This window comes from Oryza sativa, chromosome 8 (assembly GCF_034140825.1).
Source record: "Oryza sativa Japonica Group chromosome 8, ASM3414082v1".
NCBI lineage: Eukaryota > Viridiplantae > Streptophyta > Magnoliopsida > Poales > Poaceae > Oryza > Oryza sativa.
In genome coordinates this window covers 8,687,116-8,700,109 of record NC_089042.1, presented here as the reverse complement: position 1 = coordinate 8,700,109, position 12,994 = coordinate 8,687,116, and the positions used below count along the sequence as shown (strand labels likewise).

At 42.7% G+C, this 12,994-nt stretch overlaps 1 protein-coding gene across 1 annotated transcript; it reads left to right on the top strand.

Annotated features, from left to right (window-relative positions):
- Positions 1 to 6,449: 6,449 nt before the first annotated feature.
- Positions 6,450 to 8,018, top strand: LOC4345042 (WUSCHEL-related homeobox 10-like). The gene is made up of 3 exons (NM_001422508.1): positions 6,450 to 7,286; positions 7,468 to 7,646; positions 7,787 to 8,018. Exons 1-3 carry the CDS (start codon positions 6,629 to 6,631, stop codon positions 7,802 to 7,804), a joined length of 855 nt encoding a protein of 284 aa, NP_001409437.1. The 5' UTR covers positions 6,450 to 6,628; the 3' UTR covers positions 7,805 to 8,018.
- Positions 8,019 to 12,994: the final 4,976 nt, after the last annotated feature.

The window sequence follows — 12,994 nt, the reverse complement described above, 5'->3', positions numbered from 1 at the left end:
GCCTATTGCACCTTCGAGCTTTTAGGCAAGCTCGGTTCGAGCTCGTTCGAGCTCGAGCTCGGTGCCGAGCTCGGCCATAAGTAATATAATATATATTTTAATAATAATCTCTTAATAAGTATAATTATTTTCTAGTTAATCACACTAATAAAAGAGTAGAAAATGATTAAAATAAATATATTGTGCTAACACATGCTAATTTATTGTGTAAATAGATACAAATATATATATTTATCTATTAGTTTATTATATTAATAAGGTGAACATGCAATATAGACTATACACAGCCAAGCTCGGTCAGGCTCGGTAGAAGCTCAAGCTCGGCTCGGTAAAGCTCGCGAGCTTTTACTCGGGCTCGAGTTCGGCTCGTTTGGAGCTCGAGCCGAGCTCGAATCGAGCCTAGGACGAGCCAAGCTCGAGCTGCTCGCGAGCCTCGAGCTTTTTTGACAGCCCTACTCATCAGTGCCGGCCGATTGGCTAAAAACCGGCCGGCATTGACATGTGATTCCTCACCCTCTGAACCTGTGTGCATCTTGGGAGAGAAAAACCCAACACATACTGATGTGGGGTCATATACACTTTTTTTTAAATGAAATGGCATGGAAAATAAATATTAGTGGCGGTTTTTGAGGTAAATCAGCAGAAAGCGAACCAGTTAGATCGAATGCAGTACAAATCTAAGTGCCAAATGCTCCTAAACTGATCGGTGGCACTTGGTCACGCGATTCCCTGGCCCTTCCCCTCTCCTCCACCAAGCTGCGAGCACGTGATTCTCCTCCTCTCCCTTCTCCTACTCTAGCCAATATGCCGCCGCCGTTGCATCTGACAACGAGGAGGCCAGGGACACCGGATCTAGTGCCGACCTCGTCTTCCATGTCAGTGGATCTACCTGGCCCAAGTGAAGATGTAAGAATGTTGTAGCTCAGATGCCTACAGTGCTCGTAGATGTGGCCGTCGCAGACAAATGCCATATGACAATGGGAAGGAGGCAGGAGCAGCAATGGTGACAACAGAGGTGACCGCGAGCTCAAGAGCCCCAAGATCTGTTCTGTCATCACTTGTTCCCTATCATCGCACCGTCGGATCTAGAAAGCCATCCTCGCCTATTGTCCAAGGACAATGTCCTCCCACATCATCGGCTCATTGCCCTTCTCCCCACCTCTCTCCCCGTCGTCCTCCACCTTCTGCCCTCATCTCTCTCTTCAGTGGCGGTGCCAGGATAAAATTATTGTGGGGGCTAAAACCAAAAGTGGCCAATACCTTGTGCCTTGCTGCCGGCCTGCCGCGCCACGCTGCCGCATCCCCCCGCCAGTCCGCCTGCGCCGCATGGCTGCGCCCTGCCTTGTGCCTTGCTGCCGCCCGCCAGCAGCCAGCAGCCGGCGCGCCGCGGCCCTAGCTGTTGCAGTGCCGGCGCGCCGCCGCGGCGCGTCACGTCTCCGGTCGACCCGCCTGGAACCGGAAGCCTTCGGCGTCACGCTCATCTGCCACTGCCACACGCGAACGCAGAAGGAAGAGCATCCTCTCTCTGCGGCTGGAGGCAGGAGATTAGGGTTGGGTGGGGTTGTGGAGATTTTTTCGGCATTCTCAGCCTTTTGGGCCTTCTAAAAATCTCAGATAAAGTCTATCTTAGCCCCCTGAGGATTAGAATTTTAGGGGGTATTATGGGGGCTCTAATGGTTCATTAGGGGGTAGTGGGATCTCAAGACCCCCCGCCCCCACACTGTCTCCGCCACTCTCTCTCTCTCTACCATGCGATTGTCTGTAGGGTGGCCTCGATTTCTCCGTTCAACGTGTTGAAAATCTATTGGATTGCTCGATGAATGTTTGTTTCGAAATGAAGATGGCATGTGATTGCTTTCTGATCGATGATGTACAATTTGTCAAAAGAATATATATCTTTTTGTTTCAAAGCATAGGCTCGAATCAAGTTGAGCTAACTATTTTTATTTTAAACCATGCAACCTCATTTGTGTCGGTTCAGCGATTGACACTCATCTGTCACCCTCATCGGTGCCCATAGTTTAGTGCCGGTTAGGAACCGGCATATATTTCCCATTCCCAACCGGCGCTAAAGTTTAGTAGCAAAGGAGATAGGTAAAAAGAAAAAAAAAGATTGTGCTTCGCTAATTATCCGGGTAGATGGAAGGTGGATGGGTTGTGGAGATGAGGGGTATTTTTCGAAATGAAGTGTTATTTGTGACAAAAAAGAAATGAAGGTTATAGAATGGGACGGATCAGGCAATAGTATGTATAGTACTTGTATGATGAAGAAACCCCTGCAGGCTACAAAATATACGTGTGCGTGATGTAAGCTAGCCTGAATGTCTGACTCTATAGGTGTACTATATACATAGTGCTTGCAGGCATGCATGCTTGTGTTTACAGTGAAACAGTGTTTACAAGCGGTTGTCCAGTTGCACGCCGAATCAAGCAGCTAGCAATGCATCGCATGATTCCAAAAATGGTAGATATATAATGATGATAATGATACATATATATGCATGCATGCACCTGCAGATGTTTGATAATGTACATGCTTGGAATGCCTGCTATGTAACTGTACCAAATTAATTAGTACTGGCTGGCTCTCTGTTGGTAAAGCGACGAAAGAGATGAAGAATATTACTCCCTCCGTACTCGTAAAGGAAGTCGTTTTGGACAGCGACACGTATGGTCTCCAAAACATAAATTTGACTTCTGGTTTCTATAAAAAATATTTATTGAAAAGTACTATATGTATACTTTTATGAAAGTATTTTTCAATCCAAATCTATTAATATATTTTTTTATATTTTCAAACTCAACAACTTGAGAGTTATTCATGATATATATTCTCAAGGTTTAACTTAAACATTATTCTAAACGACTTTCTTTATATTACGAGTATGGAGGGAGTACTCTGCAAAGGAGGATCATGAGTGTTGCATATACGTACATTACATATAGATATAGATAGATTGATAGATACAGCTATAGTACACAGATTATATTGGGCACCAGGGTTGGAGTAAGCATATATTGATGCCCACGGCATATGGTTGGAGTATATATATACTCTCCATTGCTTTGTTCATTGCTTAAATAATACTCCTAATTTTTAATAATTCATCTGTTAACTTTTAAATATATATTTAACTATTCATCTTATCATTATTTGTCTTATTATGTTTCTTTAAGTATCAAAAGTATAAGTGATGTTGTTAATGATATACTAAATCACAACAACATACATAATAATTATGTATTGTTTTAAAATAAGATGAATAGCTAAATGTGTGTTAAAAAATCAACAACCACACATCTATTTAAATACCATAGAGAATATATTTATATATTTTCCCAGTAATATTGCTCATGTCATGCATATTTTTGATATATGCACCATTAGGCACAGGGCCAAACATCGAATTAATGTTAATTAAAAATAATCAGAAGCGGTTTTATACATTGTTATCTTTTTTATTAAAGACAGTCGATGACCCTGGACTACCACTAACACATGCTTTCCCTTCATACCTAAGATCTTATTTTTAGACTGAAGAATTTGTTCCACAAAGACCACATTTTTAGGCATGGTTTTCACTGGCCCCATTTTTAGGGCATGTACAAAAATAGAGTTCGATATGGTCTCTTAGTTATAATACATATTATTTAGAGATTATACTGCTACAATAGTTGAGACAACAAGAACTCTTAATAATCATTAATGCACCAAAATATTTTTTTACTACCTTTCTTTTCTTTTCTCCACCCTCATGCAACAAAATTTCCTTTAATAAATGTTAAGAGTCGACTCTGAGCTATTGTCATGCATAGCAACCATGCTTTTCTTTCCTCTCCTCTTTCTCTCTCTTCCACATCATCAAATTTACTTGCATGGCAACAAATAGAGACCGCTATTACACACGGTTATACATGCCCTTATTATCATTGTTTCTCTCCTTTAGTTAGACTGCTTCTGACCTCCAATCATTCAAGTGTAAACATTATTAATTATAACTTGAATATGTCAAAAGTCTAATGAGCATGCATGTAGTAAGCCTAGGAGAAACCACAGTATTTATGAAAATCATATTAATCTTTTCATATTTATACCAATATATATATAACTGACTTAAAAATAAGGTCTTTTAAGACGGAGCAAGTACATATATATACAGACGACCATAAAACCTCCCCAAAAAACCACATTCTAGTGGAGGCAACTTCATGAACCAGGGAACATGCACGTATGCAAAGTATAAAGGGAAAAAAAATAAAGTGGGATAAGTTAGAGCGGAAGCATGCATGCATGTATAGTACAAGACGACACACCGACTTGTGGACTAAAATACATAGTTAGTCGCTAATTAATTAAAATGTGCACGCTAACATAACCCTCTGAGTCATCAGTGGTCAGTATAGAACCTACCACCTACGTACCAAAATTATTTTAAACTTATGAGAACCTATCTAGCTAGCTACATATATTTTAAATCCTAAAGTTGTTTGAAAAGCATATAAATCAAACTATATCAAAGGAAGCATCATCTTCTACACAGGCATAAAAAAAATCCACATACCTCCAAACCCGCACATGCAACAATATTTAATAATCAATTCAATCCAAGGAATTAAGACCAGAGACTAAGAACCATTAAATTTGTCCTTGTCTTTCACATGAAGAGCCCCACATGTCCCAACAAAAGAGAGACCCAAAGTGCATGCACCCCCAACAATCTGATCCCCAAAGTGTGGCCAAGCTGATGATCTAGCTAGCTTGCTGCTAGCTGCAAATTTTCATGGCCCCCAGCTGTTATTGTGTTCCTTCCTCTCCCAGCTCAGCTGCATACATGCTCCCGGCTTGCACACCAGGTAGGGTGGCTAGCACACATCTGTGCTTCCTTTGCTAGGAGCAGATGGAAATCCTTTTGATTGATCCCTGCAGCAGAAAGGGTGCTAAAGTGCTCCCATGTTCACGGTAAGGCGTATTTATTTGACCAAATAAACTACTCAGAATGTTGCTGTACATGTATCCAGGACGGACGAAAAGTGGTGTGTGTGTGTGTGTAGCAATGATAGACTGACGACCATGGTATTCTGGATTGGCATAAACATGTCTCTGGCACCTGTAGGGAAGTTTTGGATTGATGTCAAAACGTGTTGTGACAATTTTTTTTAGTTTGAATAGTAAATGTGTAGGTTAATTTGAAGTCAATAAACAAGGTCGGTTCTATATTTTTGAGGGCCCTACGCGAATTCGGTGTTATAGGTCCTTATTATAAACTATATATTTTCAAACATATACTTTATAAACTACATATCATCTAAAGTGACACAAGTAAACATTACTATAACATGATATACACCAAAACTTGTGAAGTGGATTAAACAATAAGAATAAAACAAAATCCTAGCTTATTTTTTGGACTAAACAAATGGAAAATTAGAAGATAACAAGACCAGCCTTATCCTAAACCCTAATTACGATGAGATGCGTGGGAGTCGCACATGAGGACGGACGATGACATCCTGCTGGCTGGATTGGTTATTGATGGCCCCCGGTAGACCTGAGCCCTAGGTGATCACACAACCAGCCTAGGCCCTTGAGCCGGCCCTGCCAATAAATTGGTAATTAGAGGTAACACATTAAAAATTTAGTATCAAGGTTTTGGTATTACCAATATTTTAGTAGAGTAGTACTAAACCAAGTCAGCCCGTGATCTCCGAGGAAGGCCTTGGAAATATATTATCGGATCACCCATAGGAAAATTGTCAAGTCTGATAGTGCTCCATCATCTCTTTGGCATATACCAATACTTTGAATTGTTAAGGTTCGACAATATATATAGCAACATACACGTGAATGCACTATTTTACAGTTAATAGAAATATATACTCTCTCTCTCCCCCCCCCCCTCCCCCACTTCTTTTATAAATCACACATTTTTTCTTGTCTTGTTTCAAAATATAAGGCATGCACACCAATTTATTGCTTCTCTTCTTATTTTCCCTATAACGGTATGTATGGCTACTCTCTAAAACACACATCTCACACTAACTACACTTTTCTATGATGACCTAACGTCGTTATGATATGGAAGAGAGATGGGAAAAGGAAGAAAAGCATCGTTGCTATGAATGACAATAGCTTAACATCAACTCTTAGCATTTATAAAAGTAAACTTAGCTACATAAAGATAATAAAAATGTTTATTTCGATGCATTAATTAGTTGTTAGAGTCTTTTGTTGTGTTTAACAGTGGTAAGAAAAGAGTTTCTACCTTTGATGTTTGCACTCAGACTGTCCTTACTAACTGCTTTTTTTATAATTAATCACTCCTTGCTGCTTAATCACCCAATTAATCACACCTGATCTACCCAACACTAAAAGACAGAGCCCTTCTCTCTCTAGAAAGCACAACACACGGAGCCCTATAAGTAGATGGTACCCGCTGCAGTAAGCCTCCATTAAGCTTGAATTGCTGCTCCCTTGGGCGCATGTGTGTCACCCTCTCCTTCCATTGATCCTTTCACATCCTTTAATTTCTCTCTTTCTTCCACAACAAATCAAACTGTTCATCCTCCCCTTCACCTTTGACCTTTCCAACCTAATTAATTAGCTACTACCCAATTAGCCGATCCATCCATGGACCGCACTGCGACTGCAAGCTGGGAGGTCATGAGCCGGCGAGGTGAGCAGCAGCAGCAGCTGATGATGCAAGCTCCGGCCAGCCATAATGGTGGCAGCGGCGGCGGCGAGCCGGCGAGGTCGCGGTGGGCGCCGAAGCCGGAGCAGATCCTGATACTGGAGTCCATCTTCAACAGCGGCATGGTGAACCCGGCCAAGGACGAGACGGCGCGCATCCGCCGCCTCCTCGAGCGCTTCGGCGCCGTCCGCGACGCCAACGTCTTCTACTGGTTCCAGAACCGCCGCTCCCGCTCCCGCCGCCGCGCCCGCCAGCTCCAGCAAGCCTGCGGCGCCGCCCTCCATCAGCTCCCCTCCGCCGCCGCCGCCGCCGGAGCCGGAGGAGGAGGAGATTACTATCACCACCACCACCAACCTTCGTCTTCTCCTTTCCTCATGCACGGCGGTGGCGGCGGCGGCGTGGTCACTTCGACGACCGCGGCGCCAGCGGTGGCGGCGTCCGGCCACTTCTTGGCGGACGAGGTCGACGGCGGCGGCGACGACGACCTCTTCGCCATCTCCCGGCAGATGGGCCTCATGGCTCGCCACGGCGGCGGCGACCACCATTACAGCAGCTACGCGGACAGCGACGCCACCCAGCTCAGCTACCAACCAACCGGTCAGTGAGCAGCTACCAAATGTGCATTGCATGTACTAAAAAACATCACAGCTCACCATGGATTTCAAGCAAGCTAGCCATTGAAGATGATGATCATATGTGCTATATATATGTGCATTTTAATTTACTCATGGATTAATTACTAATGAAGATATATGTAAAACATATATATGTTTCGCAGGGACGATCCAAGTGTTCATCAATGGCGTCGCATACGATGTGCCGAGCGGCGGAGCGCTGGACATGGCCGGCACGTTTGGCCGCGACGCCATGCTGGTGCACTCCTCCGGCGAGGTCCTTCCGGTGGACGAGCACGGCGTGCTCATCAACAGCTTGCAGATGGGGGAGTGCTACTACCTGGTTAGTTGGTGAATTGATTAATTAATTAATCTCTTCATTTCAATTAAAGTTGTAGTGACATGTTCATGATCTCCTTTTGTTGAGTTCAGACTTCAGAGTTGATTTAATTTGTATTCTTCTTGCTTGATTTTTGTCGGTAGGTTTCAAAATCGATCTGATTAATCGGATGGATGAAGGTGGAGAAGAAGATGCAAGATTTATGTATGCTCTTGTAAGCATGCGGGATTTGCTTCATTGATTAATTGGGAGATTGATTCCCAGCTCCATGAATTGTTGTTAATTAGGTTGTCCAGGGATCATATCAGTGTGTACTAATGTGGTTGATTTCTCTCCATCGATGTATATTATTATCTCGATGCATCGTCCCCTTGAGAGTTGATTTCAATGTTGGAGAGATGTTAATTAGCTTGATATATTACTTAGAGAAAAAGAGGGAGAAATTGATATGATCGAGTTAATTTCCATGCATTTATCTCACACCTGCGTGCATTAATTTGATTTTCGACCCTTACACTACAAATCGCAAAGTGCTCTTTATATATATTCTATTATTGATTTCCTGGAGTTGTGGATGGATTGTTAATTTACTTGCTAAATTTATGTTAACATTAAGTACAAAGTAGATTTTATGCAGACGATCAATTTAGCCTCCTTTAGTAACGAAAGAAAAATGTTATGTACATGTTCCTAGACAAATATAATATTGTTCTCTAGAAATTAAATTTGTGTTTTGGGAGAAAATCTTCTTTGCTCTACTAATATTATGCCACTTGTTTGGCAATATTGGTGGTCTATATTCCTAGTTTGATTAGACAATCAAGACATGTGTTCGACAAATTAAATGGAAAAATATATACACATCAAACTATCTAATTGGAATCTACAAAAAAAAACTAGGTTTATTTCCAACAAAAGTTCTTTATATTTCTGCAAACATAATATATGTATTAACTTAGCTTTATTTACTCTTTAATATAATATAATGATGTATATATGTACTTAATTTGTGTGGCCTTCCTCTTCTCATCTGTTGGTATGCATGCATGGCCAATTAAAAAAATATATCAGTATTGCATATTATCAGTGAACAAGTTATTTCTATAATTTACTCCCTCAGTCTCAGGATAAAGAAATTTCTACCATTCAAAATTTGTTCAAAATATCACAATTTCTCCACCTATTCCATCACTTCAACCAACCATCGGTCCCATTAATTTCTCTATATACCTTCTCTTCATAAACAAACACAATCATTCCTCATTTAATTTCACTCACTTTATTAATACCCGTGCATTACTCTAGAAAAAAAAATCATCTTTCATCCCTAATATAGACAGTAATCCCTGCCTCCATTTCAAATTATTTGTTTATCTTAAATCAAATATTTTTTATCTTTGACTATCAATTTATAGAAATTCATATAGTTTAACACTATAAGATTTATATTTTTGATTCACCATGAGAAGTACTCTCATATACTCCCTCCGTTTTAAAATGTTTGACACCGTTAACTTTTTAGTACATATTTGACCGTTCGTCTTATTAAAAAAAATTGTGAAATATGTAAAACTATATGTGTACATGAAAGTATATTTAACAATGAATCAAATGATATGAAAAGAATAAATAATTACTTAAATTTTTTGAATAAGACGAATGGTCAAACATGTACTTAAAAAGTCAACGGTGTCAAACATTTTGAAATGGATGGAGTACAAGTTATTGAACTACACGAATTTCTAAAAATCGATGTTGAAAGTAGAGATTATATGGACTTAGGACAAAGCTAAAGCAACAAAGTATAGTTTGGATTGGATAGACTAAAATCTTTATACTTATGAGTGTAGTTCTGTCCTAGATATTATTTGCCTATATATTTCAGAGGAATGTAAACGCAACGCATCCCAAAATTCTATAAGTCCATGTATCGAGCAAATCTAATTGACAAAGCGGCAAATCACAATGGTGTGGTGGTGCCACGGCTTAAATTCTAGTGCCCATAATTGTGCTACACTATTTCTGCTTTTAATAGGAATTTTCAGTGCGGTTTAAATTGGATAGGAATTTCAATCAAATTTTGCACTCCAAAAATCCGGCCTTTTCAGAGGTTGAAATCTGTACAATAACGTTAGGCTGGGGCAAAGTGTACTTTCATTGGCTGACGAGTCTCCCACGAGTAAAATTCAGCCCATTAACCCATTTGCATCCTATGGTACTGGGCTCACAGCCTCACTGTTCGTTCGGGCCCTTACGGCCCATTGTTTTCATCCATTTGCATCCTATTCACCCATTGTTTTCACTAAATCAATTCAGCGTTGGGCCCACTTGTTGCCTAACATGACAACATCAGTATTCCTGCCCGTTTTACATATGGAATAAGTTCACCAGCCCTCCCTCAACTTTACGTCGAGTTTGTATAACATCCCTAAATCCTAAAATCAAAATCTTCACGTCTAAACTATACAAAACCATACAATTTTGGTCTCATAGCAGTATGGATCTCTATTTAGCTGATGTGGCATCCTAGTCAGAAAATAAAAAATAAAAAAATTGTGGGACCCACATGTAAGTCTCATCTTACTTCTCTTTTCTTATTTCCTCTCTTCTCTTTTCTTCTTCTCTTCTCCTCCTCAGCAATGGCAGAGAGGGGAGACACGGCCGGCAAACTCCGTCGCCTCAAGAGGCTCCTCCACCGCCACCACCGTCGTCTCGTGACGGGAGGAGGGAAAGAGGGAGAGGGGAGGCAGCCGACGAGAGATGGGGGAGGGGAGAGGCGTGGCGACGAGGATGGGGACAGCGAGGCGAAGGGGGATGGGGCCGCGGGGTGGGCGGCGAGCTCCTGCATGCGGTACCTCTACTAGACGCCGGTGATGGCAATGACGGTGGAGACGAGCAGCCAGAAGCTTGTGGACAGCCGTGCCGCCCTGAGGTGGTCATACTCATCGCGCATGTGGGGGAGCTCCTCGTTGGAGGTGACCGACACCAGCAGGTCCTTGTCGACGAGGCAGTATCCGTCCCTCATCGCCTCACCTTCTTCGTCGCCGCGCCTCTCTCCTCCCCCATCTCCCACCGGCTGCCTCTGCTCTCCCCCTTTCCCTCCTATTTTTGCAAGGCGGCGGCGGCGGTGGGCGGAGGCGGAGGCGAAGGCTCCACCGAGAGGCTCACCTCACTTCCATCACCAGCACCGGCATCGGGATGCGGTCACCGCTCACGTAGAGGTTCTTCACGGCGACGTGCACCACGTCAAACATGTTGGTGTAGTGGAGTAGCGCCAGCGTGTGCAAGTCAACCATCTCCAACGACGGAGGGAGCGTCTTGAACAGCGCATTGTCAAGTGGGATCACGCCATTGCTCTGCATCATGGAGTAGGACTGCATGGCCAGGAGCCCAGGAGGAGCATGGGGAGCGCGGAGGGGAGAGCGGTGGGGACCTCGTCGCCGACGGCGATGGCGGTGATGGGCCGGGGTGCTGGAGTTGGCGCCGGCATAGGGTAAGACGTGGCGGGCGACCCAGGCGGAGGCGGTTGCCAGGGAGGAGCCCAGGGCGAGGAGCTTGTAGTTGGGGACGCCAATGATGGCACGGAGGCACACGTGGCTGATGCGATGCGCGCGGAGGAACTGGGCTAGGTCCGACGCCGACGTACGGATCTCCGGAACCACCCCGACCTGCCGCCGACACCGCTGCTCCTGCATCCACAAACAACAAACACCATCAGCATCCACAAATGAGAACTAGCGAAATCGAATGAGCACCCAAAAACAGAGGAAAAGAATGTGGGCCTCTGAAATTTTCCTCTCGCTTTACTTACATGTGGGACTCACATATTATTTTTATTTATATTTTGCTGACTAGGATGCTACGTCAGCGAAACCAGAGATCTATACTGCTTTGGGACCTAAATTGCACGGTTTTATATAGTTTAGGGGTGAAGATTTCTGGTATTGAGGATAAGGGATATCAAACAAACTCTGTGTAAAGTTGAGGGATGGCAGATTGCCCATTGCCAGCTGGATAGATGTGAATGTATCCCCTTTTTTTAGATCAGATTCGGTGAAGCATAGTAATGTTCCAACTGGATTTTGTGTTATGGAGGTTTATCTCCTGAGAAGATAAATATTTTTTTTGTGGGTCAATCTATACCGAAATAGAGATAAATATTTATCTCCTCCTAAGAAATCCAATATATAATAGAGCAGAGATAAATCATTTTGCTAATTACATACTACCTTATTATCAACAAATATGTATTTAATGTCACAACAAAAGTGTTAAAGTGTTATGCACACATCTCAACAATTTATCGAAGCAACTAAGCCTGATCATAAGCATCAATGATGTGTTATGTGATCACAAAGGCATATTTGTTCTTAGACAATTAGTCTGCTCTGCATGTGCGGCATGGGAATGATGCTTCTGACATGTGGGCCCGATGATTGTAGCATGGGAGTAATGGATGCACAAAAGATGCGGTTGCCTTTGCACATAAGGCGACAGACGGGAATTTGCGCGACAGAGCCTAATGGGTGTAAATTGGAACAACAACACAACTTTGTAAGGGGTGCTACACACACTCTCTCTCTTTATAGGTTAGGGTCATTAATTATCTTGTATCATATTTTTATTTTATGAAACTTTATATTCTTTTCGCATTCGATGTTTTTTATCTCGATAAATATTTAAATTGAAGAGCATAAGATTTTTATCTCAGCAAATTAAAAGAATAGTATGATGTCACTTATCCTCTAGCTCTCTCTTTTTCTCTCTCCCTCGCTTCTTCTCACCACTTGCTCCTATCCGTTGTCGCCAGCCAAATCCACTACTGGCCCCTAGCCATTGTCATCGGGTCATGGTTCCTGGGTGGTGTTGCGCTTCTCTTTAGTGACTTCGGGCTCCTCGTCTATACTATTGTAGCCTCCAGGCAATGGCGGCATGGCAACCATGTCCGCATGTGATCGACACTCGCAATGCGACGATTTAGCTTAGTTCAGGGCACATGACCAAAAATATGCACACTTTCTTCTGTCTCACTGTCCCGATCCGATGCTATGAGCGGAGGACGATTGTTGGATGCTTGGAGCGAAAAGAATCCAGCACACTAATAAAAAAACATTTTTACATATGGTCAAAACTGATTTTTCTGTGCGGTCTGACCAACCGTCTGCCTGAAAAGGTCTGCGAAAATAGCGATTTTTCCATGCCGGTGGCGCATCCACATGCAAAATTTCGATTTTCGCCTGCGGGCGCCTAAGTCGTCCGCACAGAAAATGAAAAATCACAAAAAGAATTCCAAAAAGAATAAATGGAACCCTAACCCTAGCCAGCTGCCGCCGCCATCCTCCGCCCCTCCC

Excerpts from the sequence above, each read along its gene's own strand:
- LOC4345042 (NM_001422508.1), top strand. The coding sequence starts at position 6,629 with ATGGACCGCACTGCGACTGCAAGCTGGGAGGTCATGAGCCGGCGAGGT. Across the intron at positions 7,287-7,467 it reads GCTCAGCTACCAACCAACCG|GGACGATCCAAGTGTTCATC; the intron begins GTCAGTGAGCAG and ends TATGTTTCGCAG.